At 39.9% G+C, this 19,984-nt stretch overlaps 1 protein-coding gene across 3 annotated transcripts in view; it reads left to right on the forward strand.

Annotated features, from left to right (window-relative positions):
- The first annotated feature begins 274 nt into the window (after positions 1 to 274).
- EEIG2 (EEIG family member 2) overlaps positions 275 to 19,984 on the forward strand; it is a 119,895-nt gene continuing 100,185 nt past the window's right edge. The window contains exon 1 of one of the 3 annotated variants that reach the window (XM_067727102.1): positions 275 to 800. In XM_067727102.1, the coding sequence (XP_067583203.1) occupies positions 661 to 800 (140 nt within the window). In that variant the 5' untranslated portion in view covers positions 275 to 660. The remainder of the gene's footprint in view (positions 801 to 19,984) is intronic. The other 2 variants (XM_067727103.1, XM_067727101.1) reach the window with 2 other exon arrangements.

The raw sequence follows: 19,984 nt of genomic DNA on the forward strand, positions 1-19,984 counted from the left end.
AAAACAACGTCGTGGAGATTCTGATTAACCCTATTAACCCATGACTCTCAAACCCAAGGGAAAAATATATCAGTGGAGGGGAAGGGGAAGAAAGGGGGCGGAGCAAAAACTGAAAGAAAGGCAGAGAGGAAGCTGTAGAAGGAAGTTCGTTTTTGGTAGGATTTGTCTTTTTTTAACCCCAGAGAGGGGTGACGCTCTAACGCCCAGAACCTCCACGCCCGCCCTCCCTCTTCCGCCCGGCAGTGCGCTGCTGGACGCTGCCGCTAGGGGCGCCTCCGACCCCGAGGAGCTGAGGAGGCGGCGGCAGCGGCAGCGGCAGTTCTCGGAGCTTCGCCTCCCCTCCTCCCAGACGGGCGGCGGCGCCGGCTGCAAGCTGCACACCGAAAGGGCGCCCACCGCTCAGACGAGCTGCAGCACGACCGCTCCCCGTGGGTGGGCGGGGTCCGCGCAACGGCCGCCGCCGCGCTCCGGCCGGGGCTGCCGCTAGAGGCGGCGGCGGCGGCGGCGGCGGCACCGGCCCCGGCAGCGCCTCCACGCGCAGCTCGCAGCCCCGGCCATGGGGCTGGGCGGGCCCGCGGCTCGGCCGAGTTGAAGCGGCGGCGCCGGCCCGCGCGCCCCTTGGGGCCGCCCCCGCCCCCCGCTCGCCGGCGTCTGGCTCTCATGATGATGAAGAAGAAGAAGTTTAAGTTTAAGGTGGACTTCGAGCTCGAGGAGCTCTCCTCGGTGCCCTTCGTCAACGGGGTCCTCTTCTGCAAGATGCGGCTGCTGGACGGCGGCAGCTTCACCGCCGAGTCCCCCAGGTAACGCGCCGGCCGCTGCTCCCGAGCAGCTGCGCCCTCGCCTGCCCCGCAGGGGCTTGTTGGATGGGCAGCATCTCTTTCCGTGGCCCATTTGCTCCAGGAGGGCGGCCAGCCTCGTGAGCTCTTCTTTCTCTAGGGACCCGTCTGAGATCTGTCGGGAATGTATCGATCTGCGAAAGTGCTTTGCAAATGGGTTCTCGGCTGGGGTAAGCCACCTGTGCTCGTGATTCCAGATGGTTCCTGGTATCTGTTCTTCCCTCCTAAATTCTCTTGGAATGGGAGCGATGGTCAGAAGGGAGAGGATGCTTCTGGTTTCTCTTTAGACCTTTCCATATTTGTGAGATGCAAAGTGGAACTTGAGCTGTTGTTAAAACAAAAATAACCCAAACTGCTCGAGTTCCAAGAGCGCCCGCTCTAAACCGAAGCCTGTGCTTTTAGCCTTTCTTCTTCACCGTGTTGGTTACTGGGGGCCGCTGGAGTCCAGGATGAGGCCGGGGTAGGCCTGGTCAGGCTTGAGTCAAGTGTTCGCTGGCACCGACAGGACAACAGTTTGTGCCTCATCTCAGAGCTGCGTGTCCAGTTACGCGCTAACACGCACTGAATTGCCCGTCTTGAGGCGACCGCTAATGGCTCTCAGTGGGGAGGAATTAGAACCAGAAGGAGAGCCAATGCCCTGCTCTCATTTTGAAATGAGCCCCTGGGCACTCCCAGGGAGTGTCGTTGGCAGGTTACAGAATCAAGTCAGGAGTGGTAGTGTTCCTTGAGTCATTTCAGGGATATTTGTAGGTTGACAGATCTCTCCTAGGGTAAATGTTCCTTAAGAAAAGAGAAAGTTTGTGGAATTTTAAAAAATGAACTTTTAAGTTCCTGAGATCAAGGAATAAGGCTCATAGTTAATGCTTATTTTGCTTAGATGTGCTGTTCATGGACTTCATTTTTACCCTAAAAAATATTCTGCTTTACTTTTATCTGTCACCCCTATTAATAATGTAAAGGAAATAATGTCCATGGGTTGTGGAATTGGGACCAGAAAATTGTCCGCAGTGGCAATATTGAAGCCTATGAAAGCCAAAAAATGTAAATGTCTAGTTGGCCAAAGCAAAGGACGTATGAAGCAATACTGATTCTCAGAATTAAAAAAAAAAAATCAGCTGAGCGTAGTTTTTTAGATTAAACTATGATGACACATCTACACAGTCATTTTTAACACATTGGTAAGAGAACACTGTAACTCAGAATGGTTGAGCAAATATTGTACCAACTCTTAAGGTGCTGAAGTCCAAAGCCAATTCTTGAATGTTCTGTAGGTGCAAATGAGAGTCTTACCCCGTTCTGTGGCAAAGTCCCACCCACCACTCTGGCAGTTAGACCAGCTCTTCTGGGCCAGTGGTGACACCTGGTGGTCAGGGTACTTCCCTGCTCCCTCCTTTCTCCCTCAGATTATTGGTTTGGCTTGCTTGTAAATCAGTTATTCTGGTATTGCAGACAGTCATTTATTCAGCAAATAGGTATAGGCTAAACCTTTTAAATATCATATTTAATTCTCACAGCAAGCCTATGAGGTAGGGATCCCCATTTTGTAGATGAATAGACTGAGATTCAGCATAACTAACTTTCCCAAGGTCCCCACATCTGGTAGGTGAAAAGCCAAAATTATAATACAGGTCTCTCTAATTTCAAGCAGATTGATGCCATGTAAAGGAGGAAATTGTGTGTTGTGCTGAAGATGGAGTTTCCCAATGGTTTTAACAAGCAAGGGGTGTAATTTGATTTGGAATTTGCAAGATTGGAAAGGAAAAAGCAGAGTATCCTGTATTAAATTTACCCCTTTTTCTTCCAACTAAACTGCGACTTTAATCAAAGTCAGTTAGGTTAAGAGTAGTGCTCTGTATAACCAACCAAACAACACCCATATAGTTTGGAGGGAAGTGATTCATAAGAAGGAGCGTGCTCCTTGTTAGGTACAGGTAGTTGGTGTAAAGCTAAGACCAAGATTTTGGAATGAGGTGGATCTGAACCTAAATCCTAGCTCCACAATGGCAAACCTGGGTTGGTTACTTAGCCTCTCCAAGCTTCCATCTATAAAATAGAAACCATCACTGGCTTATGGGGGTGTTGTGAGGATTTAGTAAGACGATGCACCTAAAACAGCTACCACAGTGCTCTGGCACCAACTGACATTTAAAAAGAAGACAAGGAGCTTGTCTGAAAGGGTTTGTTTCCTTTACATGTTATACTTAATTTTTTTCTCCTGGCAACTATGCAAGTATTGATTTCAAAAATCTACCTCATTTTAGAAGAAAAAAGAAAGAAAACCAGAAATACTTAAGGATGTGAATTATTTTAAAATTGCATAACTTAAGGCAGAAATGTAAAGAACAAACGTATGGACACCAAGGGGGGAAAGGGGAGGTGGGATGAATTGGGAGATTGGGATTGACATATATACACTAATATGTATAAAATAGATAACTAATGAGAACTTACTGTATAACCCAGGGAACTCAGTGCTCTGTGGTGACCTAAATGGGAAGGAAATCCAAAAGCGAGGGGATATATGTATACATATAGCTGATTCACTTTGCTGTTCAGAAACTAACACAACTTTGTAAAGAAACTATTCTGGGACTTCCCCAGTGGCGCAGTGGATAAGAATCCACCTGCTATTGCAGGGGACACAGGTTCTATCCCTGGTCCGGGAATATCCCACATGCCGCGGAGCAACTAAGCCCGTGGGCCACAACTACTGAGCCTGCACTCTAGAGCCCACGAGCCACAACTACTGAGCCTGCGTGCCGCAACTACTGAAGCCCACATACCTAGAGCCCGTGCTCCGCAACAAGAGAAGCCACTGCAGTGAGAAGCCCGTGCACCTCAACCAAGAGTAGCCCCCGCTCGCCGCAACTAGAGAAAGCCCGCGTGCAGCAACGAAGACCCAACACAGCCAAGAATAAATAAAATTAAATCTTTAAAAAAGTAAAAAAATAAAGCAACTATACCCCAATAAAAAAAAATTTTTTTAAGGCATTTAAGTTTTAAGTGTTAAAAAAAAACTGTCATAACTTTTCATTCTTGGGTACCAGTCTAGGCAGTGCATCTCTAAATAAATGCTAGATTTTAATTTTTAAAAAAATCACCTGTACCTCTCAAAAATCAAATATAGTTAACACTTAAAATTTCTCCCATAAAAATATGCAATGAACTACACAGAAAAGGGTTAACTTAGCAGGCCCAAGACTGCTTTCCTGAGAAAGGCCTGTTTACAGTGTTTTTGCTGGCATCTGGGAACCTGAATGTTCAGCAGTTGCCTACAGTGAATCAAACTTTGGAGTGGCTCATTGTGCCTGGACTACAGTGTGATTTGTGCTGAATACTTTCTGGGAGTCTGGAATTTTGGCCTGTTCTAGGCAGAGGGTGCCTACGTGACCAGCCCGGAGGTGCCTATGTGGGGGGAGGGTACCCTTAGGTACTGCATTTCTAATGAGTTTCCTTGGTAGACACATGTGTTGTCACAATTTGATGTTGGAGAAATTGTGTTCTGGATGACTCCACTGAGAAAGAACTCTTGGAAGCTTGAACTTGGTTTCTGAGGACTTTGTTCTGTGCCCCTTTCTCCTTTGCTGATTCTGCCTTGTATCATTTTGCTGTAGTACATGGACGATATATCTTAGACATGGGTATGACTATATGCTGAGTCCTGTGAGTCCTCCTAATGGATCACTGAACCTGGGGGTGGTTGTGGGGACCCCTGATGCATGAACCTACGTAAAAGAATAATTCATTTTGTTAAAGAAAAGCCTTGGAGGTACATAGCAAATAATAAATATATTTAAATATATTTTGTTTTGTGCGAAAACTAAAGATGAAGAACATTCATTGTTTACCAAATATTAGTTGAGCATTTACCAAGTTTCTAGCTGCCTGTCAAGGGCAACAAATATAAGTACAACAAATATAAAGGCCTATAAGGCAATTACCTCTACTTAATGAAATTAGATCATACATGGATAATTGCTTGGTGATAGGAGACAGTATGATTTAGTGCCTCATCACTCACAATGTGAGTGTTGTTGAAATTCTGAAGGTAAAGAGTTTGCTTACAGCTGTAAAGGTTACTGAAAACCACATCACATTTTCAGTTGTGCATGCTGGAAGGATGAAGTAGCGTTGACAGGGAAGTGTGGGTGGGAGGACCGATTGAGCAAGTTGGCAATAGCAGTTGGTGATAGATCAGCCTGACTGCTGAGAGAGTTCACATTAAACTTCTAGCAGAAGATAGAGACATTGGATGCAATTATAAAGAATTTACTTTCCACTGCTTATAGGAAAAAAAATCAATCTAATTACTCCAATAAAGATGTTAAAAAAAAGTCAATCTAAGATTCTTGCACTAGGTTGTAATGTAATTAAAGTGATGTTTAAGCTGGCTGGTGGGCTGATGCTCTTTGGATTCAAATGGGGATAGATTAGAAATGAGGAGACAAATTAGGAGTCTATTAAAATAACCCAGGCAGGAGTGAATAAGAACCTGAACTTGGAGGCTTCTCATGGAAGTAAGTGATGAAATGAAAATGCTATGACAGATGCCTTGATGACATGACAGAGTAAAGAAGTCAGGAAGAATCTTTGTTTTATTTTGCAAGGGGAATATACATATCGTTGGGGAGATACGAGGAGGTCAGTTATATGTTTAACACACTACACTTAGTGGCAGCCTGATAAGCAGTTGGAGACATATTTACTGTGGATTTCTTAGCTCTGGTCTATTGTAAGTAAGCCTGCGTACTGGATTTTTCATCTAAAATTTCCTTACACCGTTTTGCCCTTTTAAAGATTATTAATGAAAATTAATCTTAGAAGGGTCCAGTTTCTCCTGGGAAGGTGTATCCAGTGAAGATGTTAGAAAAAAAAAATAAAAACTTAAAAGGTACTTATTTGTATACCGTATGCTAACACATATATATGGAGTCTAAAAAAAAATGGTTCTGAAGAACTTAGGGGCAGGACAGGAATAAAGACGCAGAGTAGAGAATGGATTTGAGGACACGGGGAGGGGGAAGGGTAAGCTGGGACAAAGGGAGAGGGTGGCATTGACATATATACGCTACCAAATGTAAAATAGCTAGTGGGAAGCAACCGAATAGCACAGGGAGACCAGCTTGGTGCTTTGTGACCACCTAGAGCGATGGGATAGTGAGAGTGGGAGGGAGACGCAAGAGGGAGGGGATATGGGGATATATGTATACATATAGCTGATTCACTTTGTTATACAGCAGAAACTAACACAACGATGTAAAGTAGTTATACTTCAATAAAGATGTTAAAAAAAGGTATTTATATGTAATACATGTTATTAAAAAAGGTCAGATTTTTACATATGATAGTTAATAAAACACCCAGAAAATACATTGTATGATTATAATAATCTAATAAACTGAAGCCAAATTATTGCCTAATAAAATATTTTTGAAGACCTTTCAAAAAGACAGAATGTTACGTTAAAATCTTTTCAGAGCACTCTTCCTTTGTAAAAGCATTCACATCACTTTAGAGGTTTACTAAGACTATCAGAACAAGCTAAATAATTTCTGGTCTGCTTTAATAAAGAAATATAATGAGAAAATTTTCCTGTATTTTTTTAGGATTTCCAAGTTTGCTTTATTTTTTGCATCTTTTTTTGTGCTCATAGCTAAATACTTTTCTAAGTTTCACATGAGCTTGTGGCAGAAAACCACATGTGAATTCAGGGAGTGTCTGGGAAGTTTATGAGCATATCTGTGTTGGATCTTTTACTTTGGAAACAAGTTGAAGGCGTTTTTCTCTCTTTGGCCAGAGTATCTTCATGTTTTCAAGATTTTAGTTCACTGCACATTGTGTACTTCTTTTTAGTAACTTTTTTCCTTATTTCAAAAATAACACATATTCATGTGGAAAACTTACAAAATAGAAAAGCAAAAAGAACAGAAATTGCATATAAATGAACCAGCTAGAGATAATCACTTTTTATTTTGATGTATAACCTTGGAGACTTTATTGATCCGTACACACACACATATATATATACACACACACCCTCCACACACACTTATCACATACTTTTTTTTTAAAAACCAAAGTGGGATCATACTATACTTATATTTTTTTTCATTTAATATATCTTCCCATATCATTAAGTATTCAATTACAGACTTATTTTTAATAGATGCATACCATTCCATTGTATGGATTTCCATGGTTTGCTGGACAAAGCCCCTTTTGAAATAGTCTTCTTTGCTTTCTTTTTTATTAACATTTTTATAAACACACTAAATTGAGCATCCTTAAAGATGTGCACATCATTGTTATTTTTTTAGGATTCACACTTAGAAATGGAATTATTGAGTCAAAGGGCAGTTTTAAGACTTCTGATATATGTATATTATTAACTTGCCCTTTGATACATTAAATTGACTTTTTTAAGATGAAAAAATTAATAATAAGTAACAAATACAAAAAATAATGCTGTTTGACCATATGGCACAAAATTATTTATACCCTGACCAGAAATGAGGTCATCTATTCGCATTATTATAATAGCTATAAAAATGGTAGCTGACGCTTAATTGAGCTAGTACTTTTTCAAAAGTAGCTAGCACTTTGCCCATGTGTCAGGAACTTTTCTAAGCCTTTACAGCCTCAAAATAATCCTAGGAGGAAGGTACTATTACTACATTATCACTGTTATTACTACTGCTATTACTCTCATTTTATACCTGAGGAAACAAGCCCAAAGAGGTGCTGAAAGTTAACACAGCTAGTAAGTGGCAGGGCAGGGAGGCAGTCTGGCTCCAGGGTATGCTCTTAATCACAAAACTCTGTTGCCTCTCAAATTTTATGTTACATGTTTTCTCATTCTTATGTTTTAACAAAACAGTAGATAAATATATATAGTATGACTTTTTCTGAATGCTAGTCTGAGAAAACTGGTTCCAGTGTGTGACACCACTAAACAAGTCATTAGACCTGGCCCTTTTAGATTTGTCCAAAGTTATTGTATATGAAAGATGAGAAACATAGTACTCATGCACGTACTGTTTTTTTCAAGGTGTGACTTTCCAGTTGTAAGTCCTCAAAATTGTTTCATTACTGGATTGTTGTACCTTGTAAAACTGTTATTAATGCCATTTTCCACTAGTAAGTTAATAGTCACTATTGTATGTCTAAGCCTTGCACACTAGGCAGTTTATAAATATTTATTGAAACAATGCAGATATTTGGAGAAAGGATCTGTTGTAGCTTTGCTAAGAATGACAAATACACAGAGATTCCCAAATTAAATACATGGGGAAGTCATATGGGGAAGTATATGCTGTCCTATGTACACAGCTTATAAAGAATTAATGTTCAGTTTGGGGTGTCAGCCTTTGAGGGATATTATCAAGTAGAGATCCAGTAAGATCAAGTAAGATTCTGAGGAATCCCGAACTGTGTTCATAACAGGAGACCGGGGTGAGTCTCGAGGGAAGATGATGGTGTTCAAATACTAAAAATTGAGCATGTGTACATGTATATTTTACATTCCTAATTTTATGTATTACAAAATCCTTTTTATAGATGTGTTACCTCCTGTTGGGTTAAGATATAGATCAAGTTCTGTAACACATATATTTGAAAAATAACAAGTGGCTTAAACTAGGTAGAAATTTATTTCTCTCACATATAAAAAGCCCGAGCTGATGTGGTGGCTCTGACCCATCAGGTTATCAGGGGCCCTGACTCTATCTGGTTGCTCTGTTATACCCAACCAGATATTGTTCTCATCCCCAGGGACTAAGTTGGCTCACCCCGCGTCCGAATGCCAGCCACTGGGAAGGAGGAAAGGGGAATGGGAGATCCTTTTTGCTCACAGCCTGTTGACCAGAACTTGAGCACGAGGACACATCCAGCCCCAAGGAAGGATAAGAAATGCCGTCTTTGCTGGGTGTCCATGTGCCCAGCAAAAGAGTCAGTTACAATAAAGAGAAGGGGAAGACGGCTATCAGAGGACAGTTAGCCTCTGCCACTCCTCTCTTTTAGAGAAGAGAAAGTTGATCTGCAGAAAAGCCACACAATTTGTTCAAGATCACACGTTGATTAAATGAAAGATATTTGAAAGACTGTCCCATAAAGAGGGAATAGACTTATGCTGGGTACATCAGAGGAGAGAACAGGACCAGTGGGGAAATGTTGAAGATGGCATGTTTCTATTCAATATAATAACAGAAAAGATAATCTGTAACATTTAAAAGAAGACGGTAGTTAGTGAATTGGCTACCTTGTCCATTTGTCAGGAATGTTATCCTTCATTAGAAGGATGGGTGACCTAGGTGATTCTTAAGGCCCTTGCTAACTCTAGGTTTTCTATGATTAAGCTTTCAATTTTATTTCCTAATACTGCTCTTTCTAAACCTCCCATTTTAGCCAAGACTGGTCAGTTTATATTAGCCAAATATGTGTGCATTTCTGTCTCCTTGGTACTCTCTCCTATTTCCACCTCTTCTTTACCATTCTTTTAGTTGATTGAAATTCCAAGCATTCTTCAAGATCTAGAGCAAATGTCTCATCAGCTTTATGCCCACATCTGTCCCATCCTACAATCCACCCACTGCTTTCCTCCAACACTTACTTCATATACTAAGTCCTTAATAAATATTCGTTGTTTGTTGAATGAACGAAATCTTTTTTCATCGTCCCTACTATGATTTCACCTCTTACTCAATTCCTGTACTTCTTGTTTCTACCATTCATTTCACCCAAATTTGTTCTTTTAATTACCTATAAAAATTTTCCATGCAGTGTAAAATTTACAGTAGTAGAAATACAAGAAAAGGTAGGAAGAAGTGTTTAACTGGTTTGTTTTTTTTTTTCTTTTTTGGAGGGGGTGGGTCAGGGGAAGTGTCATGGAAGATAATTTTTTAGCAAGGTTTCGAAAAAAGTCTAGCTGGTGAAGGAGATGGAACAGTAGAAGGAACAGTACACACAGCGGCAAGGAACAGCGGCATGGTGTGTGCTGGAAGTACTGTGAGTATAGTGGTGTATTACTGCTGCCACATAAAGAACAGGAGAGAGTGGTCATTTCACGGAGTCTGGGCTTGCTTGGATACTCAAGCATCTACGGAACCAAGAGCAAAGGAGTGACTTATGCAAAGTTAGTAGGTTAGCTTAGGTAGGGCTGGAATTTAAGAGAATTCTCATCTGATGACCTTAACTTTCTCAGTAGGAGCCAAAAAAGATGAAGTGAGGGATATGAGGATAATGATAAAAAATCAGAAAAGCTTCTATAAGGAATGAGAGAAGCAACTGACCAAAGGCAAGGCCTAACTGAAATTTAGAACATGAATTTTAGTGATGGCAACATGCATGTTCCTGCATCTTTCTCTAGAGAAAGTCTAGAGAGTAGGCAAGGCCCAGGGTATAGGTGTTACTGAAATGGTATGAGGATAGGCATAGGGCAAAGAACTCTGGGTCTAGGGTGTTAGGTTATTTGCACAGTGTTAAAATAGCCAGTATGATTGCAGGTGTTGGAGTGAAGAGAGAGAGAGAGAGGGAAAGGTACTTCTGTGTGACATTAACCAGGAGAAGAAGAGTGTGACATAGCCATATGTCATGTGCCTCAAGCTGAAAGGAAAAGAGGTAACAGCCTGTAAGTGGCACTGAGGAGTTTGGAAAATGCTATTGCTGCCTCCAGTGGAAGATGGGAGTGGAGAACACTACCCCCTATAGAGCTTCAACACAAGTAGTGTGCTCACGAGCTAGCCAGGTTTCACTTAGGCAGTGAGTAGACTGTTAGGTGAAGAGGTTGAGAATGTAGAGTTTGTTCAACCCTGGAACCCGGGTTTCAGGTGGTGTGGTAGAATGAGTTGGGAAAGAGAGCAGCCACAGAAGAATGAATCAGGGTGAGGAAGAAAAGAACTGTAGGAACGAGCAGTCTGGAGACTTAGGGAGAATAGGTGACCAGGACTTGCACTATGGTCTTTTCCTGTGGATTACAGGGGTGAAAAGTATACATACAACTGAATGGCCTTAAGATTTCTAATATGGATATAAAATAATTTAGTGTCACTTAGTAATATACGTTTAGATTTCTCCCATGTCTTCATGGCTTGATAGCTCGTTTCTTTTTCACACTGAATAATATTCTCTTATCTGGATGTACCATACTTTATCCATTCACCTACCATTCACTGTGTGATTCCACTTATATGTGCTACCTAGAGTGGTCAAATTCACAGAGATAGAAAGTAAAATGATGGTTGCCAGGGGCTGAGGGGAGGGAGCATTGGGGAGTTGTTGTTCAGTGGGTACAGAGTTTCAGTGTTACAATATGAAAGGGGTTCTTGGAGATTTGGTGCACAACAATATGAATGTACTTGAAGCTGTTGAACTGTGCACTTGAAAATGGCTAAGATAGTAAATTTTGTTATATTTTTCCACAATTATTAAAAATGAATAAATATCTTACACTCTTCCCCCAATTTTTATTAGGCCAAGCCAATTATTTACATGTTAATATATTCAAGTAAAGTGAATTAGTATTAAAAAGAAAGTTTTCTCTCTCTTTTTTAAAAAATTAATTTATTTTATTTTTGGCTGCATTGGGTCCTCGTTGCTGTGCGCAGGCTTTCCCTAGTTGCGGTGAGCAGGGGCTACTCTTCATTGCAGTGCGAGGGCTTCTCATTGCTGTGGCTTCTCTTGTTGCAGAGCATGGGCTCTAGGCACACAGGCTTCAGTAATTGTAGCACGGGGGCTCAGTAGTTGTGGCTTGCGGGCTCTAGAGCGCAGGCTCAGTAGTTGTGGTGCACGGGCTTAGTTGCAGCATGTGGGATCTTTCCGGACCAGGGCTTGAGCCCGTGTTCCCTGCATTGGCAGGTGGATTCTTAACCACTGTGCCACCAAGGAAGTCCTGAAAGTTTTCTTTTTTTTTTAACTTCGTAATTTAGAGACATTTTGCCCTGAATTTTCTGCAGATTCAGGGCAAAATGAACATTGATGTGTCCGTTCAGTCATTCTACCAACTAATATGATTTAACAAAATATAGACATATTGGCTTATGTTGTAATTAATTTTTATTTAACAGTTTTAAGAAAGTCCCTCTTTTTTCCCCCTACTTGTGTTTCTGCTTATTTAAGTCATTATTTTTGCTCATTATATGTCTTGAGATATATGTTATTTGTTGCTCATCAACAAATGTCAGCATTTGTTGATAAAATTATCTCTAGTTTATCTTTTATTAAGTATAGTACCTTGAAGATAAGTTTGTTCTGTGAAAATAGTATGTGTGATGCTTACTTACATCCTTTGCATGAGCTCTTTTCATCATCTCAAATGATATCTCAAATCTCAAATGATATATTCTTCACAATAATCATTACTGTAAACATTGGTATAAAATATAATTTTTACCATCCAGGAGCCTGCACTTTATTGGGAGATATTGACATATATTGTTAAATGCAATATAGGGCAGAGTGACAAAGCCTATATATAGTAAGTGTACAAATAAAATTGTTACAGCAGTTGAAAGGAGGAATGGAGCTATTAATTCTGAGAAAGTAGGGAAGACTCCTTAGAAGAGGCGGCCTGTGAGCTGAGCTTCGAAAGATTAGTAGGATTTAACCAGGAGGGGGGAAATGGGATGAAAATGTCAGACATTTTGACTCTGATAATGTTTTGACTTGTGTTTATTATCAAAAACTATTTTTAAGAGTGGTACATCAATACTGTATCTTCATCAGAAAGCATTTTCTAGTGCAACGCTTTAGAAAACAGACTGGCAATTCCTCACATGTTAAACAGTTACCATATGATCTGGCAATTCCACTAATATACCCCAAAAGACATGAAAACATATCAACACAAAAACTTGTTCAATTAACACTTGAACAACACAGGGGTAGGGGGTTGGAGCACTTGCCTGACACACAATGAGGCCAAACAAACTGAAAAGTCAGACTTCGGAGGGTTTGGAGCAGAGAAGGGTTTATTGCAGGACCATTTAAAGGCAAAGTGAGGGAGAAGCGTGGTTAGTTGTTGCAAACTTCTTCCTGAAGGAATCCTTTGTTCTTGCAGCTGTCCGGGTAGGTCAGGTCATGATCTTCCTGTGTTTAACAAAACAAATATTATTCTCTGTTCTACAACTTTTTATCTCTGTATGAATGGACTCTTAGAGGTCAGAGCCCTGAGAATAGGCTATCCTGTATATTTCAGACTATAGGCAACATTCTTTTACAAAAGGTTCAGAGCCAGCATGACTAAGCACAGGCAACAAAGCACAAAGGTTAAAGCAAAAGGAATAAATCTAATGAGTCAGATTTGTTCTTCCCTATTACACACTGACTCTCCATGCAGTCAAGTCAACTTATCTTAGTCGGCCCTCCTTATCAGAAATTCAGTATCTGTGGTTCCACATTCGAGGATTCAACCAGCCATGGATTGGGTAGTACTGTAGTATTTACTATTGAAAAAAAATCTGTGTATTAGTGGACCCGTGTGGTTCAAAACCATGTTGTTCAAACTGTACATGAATTTTCATAGCATTATTTATAATAACCAAAAATCCGAGACAACCGCATTGTCTGTCAGCTGAGGAATGGGTAAATAAAATCCATATAGTGGAATATTTTGGCAATACAAAGAAAGAAAGTACTGATACATGCTACAACATGGATGAAACTTTAAAACTTCATGCTAAGTGAAAGAAGCCAGTCACAAAAGACCACATATTTTATGATTCCATTTATATGAAATGTCCAGAATAGGCAGAGTCTACAGAGGCAGAAAATAGATTAGTGGTTGCCTAGGATTGGGAGGTTGGAGGGAAATGGGGAGTGACTACTCATGGTATGAGCTTTTTTTTTGGAGGTGATGAAGATGTTCTAAAATTGATTGTGGTGGTGGTTTCGCACTCTGTGAATATATTAAAAACCATTGAGCTGTAAATTTTAAATGGGAGAATTGTATAGTATGTGAATTATATTTCAATAAGGCTAAGCATTTTCTGACAAAACTCCATTAAGCCAATCTAATTAACTCCTTGGATAATTTTCTATACCAGTTTATTCTTTTATTTAACAAATATCTGTTGAGTGTCTGCTATGTGCCAGGCACTGTTCCAGGCATTTGAACTATTTCTATTATTTTTCAGTTCAGGCCTTTTTTTTTTTTTAAATAAATTTATTTATTTAGGCTGTGTTGGGTCTTCGTTATTGCACACAGGCTTTCTCTAGTTGCTGCAGGAGGGGGCTGCTCTTCATTGTGGTGCGCGGGCTTTTCATTGCAGTGGCTTCTCTTGTTGCGGAGCACGGGCTCTAGGCGTGTGGGCTTCAGTAGTTGTGCTCGTGGGCTTCAGTAGTTGTGGCACACGGGCTTAGTTGCTACGCGGCATGTGGGATCTTCCCGGACCAGGGCTTGAACCCGTGTCCCCTGCATTGGCAGGCGGATTCTCAACCACTGTGCCACCAGGGAAGTCTCCACTTCAGTCTTTATTTTATGAAATTATTTTCCTTGGTGTTTATTCTCTTCTCTGTATATTTTAGAATGAACATGAGTTATAAAACAAGTGTAACCTAATCTGTATAGTGGCTGTTATTTTTATAAAGTCCAAATTTTCAGGATCAGATTTTACATTATCTAAATTCTGTTAAGAATTCTTAATTTTTGTGACAATTTATAGTCAATAGCAGTCTTTATCGTGTGATATCTTAACCAGTGAGTTGTTTTAGCTAATTTTATGTTTATTATTGGTACCATTAATATTCATTATGAGCTGGATAAAAGACTTGTAGAATTGTTGTTTCTTAGCTAATCCAACAGAAAATTTTGAGCATTGCCTCCCGCTCTATATTATGGTTTAGGGATCAAAGATGTTCAGGGTCAATATGTCCTGCTTTGGGGTAGGAGAAGAACAGACCTGATAAACAGGAATACAGAACCATAAAAGTGGACGGTGTTGAGCACTTGGTGGCTAGGTGGTGGAGCGGAACAGAGAATGTTCGGGGCCTATAGTTAAGGACAAGACTGCACTGGGGGCCAGATTTTGGCAGGCCTTGGATGCCATTCGTGAAGACCAGGTTTTATTTTGTAGGCAATATGACCCTGAATCCCTCTTATTTTCTGATTCTAAAATTAATTCAAGATCACTGTAGAACATTTGGAAAATACATAAAATTACAAAGAAGAAAATGTTACCTATCAGAGACAATTACTGTTAAAATTTTGAAATATTCCCTTCCAGTTTCTTCCAATCCATTTTTATCCTGCTTTTTTCTTTTACTGAACATTATAATATACGCATTTTCCATGTTATTAAACACTTCAGCATATTATTCTGATAATGCCATATGTAATATTCTTTCATGAATGTACTATAAGTTAAGTAATAATTCTTCTGTTTTAGATATTCCTATTTTTTCAATTTATTCCTTCTCTTGCCAATACTGAGCTCTTTCCTGTGAATATTTGAATGTGAGGTGCAAGCAGGGTCTGTGATGATGTGTGGTAGGCAGCTCAGAGTTTATATCTTTTTTTTTTTTTTTTTGCGGTACGCAGGCCTCTCACTGTTGTGGTCTCTCCCGTTGTGGAGCACAGGCTCCGGACGCGCAGGTTCAGCGGCCATGGCTCACGGGCCCAGCCACTCCGCGGTATGTGGGATCTTCCCAGACCGGGGCACGAACCCGTGTCCCCTGCATCAGCAGGCGGACTCTCAACCACTGCGCCACCAGGGAAGCCCCCAAGAGTTTATATCTTAAACTGAGCATGGTAGTCAGGATTTCTTTCATACCTAGATCTTGAGATAATCCACATAGACAAGATAATTAAAGCCCAGGATAGCATATAGAACAAAATGCAAGGGTCAGAGATAGAACCTTGGTAGAAGAAGTCATAATTAAGAAAAATGAGACCAAAACATTGGAGAGAATTTGGCATCACAGAAGCTAAACAAGAAAAAAACTTGACGGGGGTGTAGGGTGTTCAGCCCTGCCATAGAGTTGAAAGGTGGAATGGTGTGAGAACTGCTCTCTTTATTTGACAATTGGCAAGTCTTTGGTGAACTTTTTTTTTAATTATTGAGGCATAATTGACATACAACATTATATTAGTTTTAGATGTACAACATAATGATTCAATATCTTCATATGCTGCGAAATGATCACCACAATCAGTCTAGTTAACATCCATCACCATACATAGTTACAAAAAACTTTTTTTTTCTTGGGATGAGAACTTTTAAGATCTACTCTTAGTAGCTTTCAAATGTGCAATACAGTATTATTAACTGTAGTCACCATGACCTCATGACATTTATTTTATAACTGGAAGTTTGTACCTTTTGACCCCCTTTACCCATTTCACCCACCCACATATCAGTGAGATCATGCACTATTTGTCCATATGTCTCTGACTTGTTTCACTTAGCATAATGCTCTTAAGGTCCATCCGTGTTGTCGAAAATGGCAATATTCTTATTCATGAGTGAATAATATTCCATTGTGTGCGGGGGGGGGGGTGTGTGTGTGTGTAGGTATCTCACATTTTCTTTGTCCATTCATCCACTGATGGACACATAGGTTGCTTCCATATCTTGGCTATTGTAAATAATGCTGCAGTGAACATGGAGGGTGGGGGATGCAGATATCTTCTAGAGTTAGTGTTTCCTTTTCTTCCCCCTCCCCAGATAAACACCCAGAAATGGAATTGCTGAATCATATGGTAGTTCTGTTTTTGATTTTTTGAAGAACATCCTCACTATTTTCCATGGTGGCTCCACCAATTTACATTCTCACCAACAGTGCACAAGGGTTCTCCTTTTCAACATCCTCACCAACAGTTATTTCTTGTCTTTTTGATGATAGCCATTCTAACAGATGTAAGGTGATAGCTCATTGTGGTTTTGATTTGCATTTCCCTGATGAATAGTGATGTTGAGCACCTTTTTGTGTACCTGTTGGCCATCTGTATGTCTTTGGAAGAATGTCCATTGAGATACTCTGCCCCTTTTTTAATTGGATTGTTTGTTTTTTGCTGTTGAGTTGTATGAATTCTTAATATATTTTAGATATCAACCTCTTATCAGATATATGATTTGTAAATATTTTCTCCCATTCAGTAGGTTCCTCTTTCATTTTGTTGATGGTTCCCTTTGATATGCAGAAGCTCTTTAGTTTGATGTAGTCCCACTTGCTTATTTTTGCTTTTGTTGCCTTTGCTTTTGGTGTTAAATACAAAAAATCAGGGGCAAGACCAATGACAAGGGGCTTACCACCTATGTTTTCCTCAGTAAGTTTTATGGATTTAGATCTTACATTCAGTTTAATTCAATTTGAGTTAATTTTTGTGTATGGTTTAAGATAGTGGTCCAGTTTCATTCTTTTGCATGTGACTGTCCAGTGATGAACTTGAGAGAGTAGTTTCATTGGAGTCATAGGAGTAGAAACCAGGTTCCAAGGGGTTAGGGAGTGATCAGGTGGTAAAGCAGCAGAAGCATTGTGTGTAATTGTTCTTTTGCAAAGTTTGTTAATGAAGAGAAGGAGAAAAGGAGAATTAGTTAAAACGGGGAAATCAGGAACAAACAATTTTATTTTATGTTTTTATTTTTAGGATAGAGATTTGAACATGATTATAGGTCGGGGCAAAGGAATAGTGTAAGAGAAAACAGGGATACAAATATTAAAAACAAACCCATGATTGAAAGTCTTTCTTTTGTCTTAAAGAAAAATATTTTGTTCTGACCTGAAACCTGTTTACTGGTTTCAGAAGAAATTCTTAGGCTTTTCCTAATCAAATGCTATTTCCAAGCACTGTGGCTTAGAAACTAGCTTACACCCAAGACTTATTTTATCTTAATGAAATAATGAACTACCCATAGTACTGGTTTTGGACTTTACATGTTTGCTTCATTTCATCATAGTGAATCATCACTAACATAGCATTAGAGTGAACTCATTTAGTGACATTTTCTTTCTAGTTACAGTTTTATATACTTCCTTGTTCAGAGACTGCAGCCACATTTCAATAGCAATTTCTGGGAATTCTCTACTGCTGGTGTTTAAACATAAAGTTATTAACATTTTATCTCCTATGGTTATCTTTTGAGGCCAATTCAGAGTCCCTTAAGGTTTTTTGGTTTGTTTGTTTTTTTGTGTTTCCTCTGGGTACCATCTCGACATGAAGGTCTCCCCATTTTGGTCATTCCTTATGGTTAAGGATTGACTTCCAGAAAGTTCAAATGAGTATCTTACTTGAACTGTCCTGTGGACATTACTATTTACTCTATGTACAAGGCAGAAAAAGTTTTAGAAATAACAGCCCCAGGAAGGTAGTTAGAAAAGATTGTCTCCTTGCAGAAGAAGGTTATTGTTTCCAAAATTGCTTGTAGGCTGCATCAGTAAACAACGTTTTATAAGCAACCATAAGTTACCTTAATAATTTCTGTTAATGCATTTCTATTAATGGAAAAAATAAACAATCATTGCATTTTTAATGCAATGCTAATATGCATTTGTAATTATCATATAATAATATAATGTGATTATAATTATACTATAATTATAATTTGTAATGTAATATGCATTTGTAATTATATGCAATTGAGAACTGTAAACTCTCTCATTATACTAATTAAGTAAGTCTTCCTGGAGCAATCAGGAACTCAGTAATAACTGCAGTATTAGCACTGGCTATTTCCTAATTTGAGAAACTGTAAATTAGAACCAACTGATAGTAAGTCAAGAATCTGCTAAGGTTAACCCTTACAAAACCAGCACACAAAATAATTGAGAAGCTATGTAAAATATTTATTGCAGTTTCTCTAACTCACCTACTCTGCTGCCACTGGGGTTTCCTTCCATGTGAGGAATGGTATCAGACATGTCAAGTAATGCAATGTGATGCATAAACATGAAGTTTACACTGATTGTGGTCAGAGTCAGCAGGAGTTACCTCAGCAGGTCTGTGCTACTCAAGAAACATCCCACCGTATTCTCAGTACAGTCCTTTTATATACAACCTCCTTGTAGTCTCATTTTTCCGTTGCTGCACAGATCTCTTCCAATCTATTCCCCAGACCTCCCTTCAAGTAGAGTTATCTAGACTGTGTTGCTGTGCCTTTGATTTTAATTTACTTCACTTGCGTGAGTTTTCCTCATTATTGTATCATTATCATTATTTTACAGATAACCAAGACAGCCAGAGTAGAGCCTTCATAGTACATTTTTAATATTAGTTTGTGCTATTTTGTCATATTGCAGCTGTGTTACTGGCTCATTTCACACTGGATCTCAAGAACGTAAACATTCTGCAGTTTTCTTCTCCTTATTTATATCTCCAAATAGGTCTTCATGACCTATGCATGGCCTTTGGACTTCACTATTTAATATTACTCTGCCAGAAAACCTCCTCTGATACTATAGAGCAATGGTCCCCAACCTTTTTGGCACCAGAGACTGGTTTCATGGAACACAGTTTTTCCACGGGGGTTGGTGGGGGAGGGGGGGTTCAGGCAGTAATGTGAGCAATGGGAGCGATGGGAGCAGCAGATGAAGTTTGCCCGCCGCTCACCTCCTGCTGTGTGGCCCAGTTCCTAACAGGCCAAGGACTGACAGGTAACAGTCCGAAGCCTGGGGTTTGGGGACTCCTACTATAGAGTTCCCTTTCAATAATTATACCTGTGAAAATACCAAAGGAGTACTTTTTTTTTTTTAACATCTTTATTGGAGCATAATTGCTTTACAGTGTTGTGTTAGTCTTGGCTGTATAACAAAGTGAATCAGCTATACGTATACCTATATCCCCATATCTCTTCCCTCTTGCGTCTGCCTCCCTCACACCCTCCCTATCCCACCCCTCTAGGTGGTCACAAAGCACCGAGCTGATCTCCCTGTGCTATGCGGCTGCTTCCCACTAGCTATCTATTTTACATTTGGTAGTGTATGTATGTCAATGCTACTCTTACTTCGTCCCAGCTTACCCTTCCCCCTCCCCGTGTCCTCAAGTCCATTCTCTACGTCTGCGTCTTTATTCCCATATTGCCCCTAGGTTCATGAGAACCTTTTTTTTTTTTTTTAGATTCCATATATATGTGTTAACATGTGGTATTTGTTTTTCTCTTTCTGACTTACTTCATTCTGTATGACAGACTCTAGGTCCATCCACCTCACTACAAATAACT

The sequence above is a fragment of the Pseudorca crassidens genome, chromosome 2, assembly GCF_039906515.1.
Source record: "Pseudorca crassidens isolate mPseCra1 chromosome 2, mPseCra1.hap1, whole genome shotgun sequence".
In the NCBI taxonomy this organism is placed as follows: Eukaryota; Metazoa; Chordata; class Mammalia; order Artiodactyla; family Delphinidae; genus Pseudorca; species Pseudorca crassidens.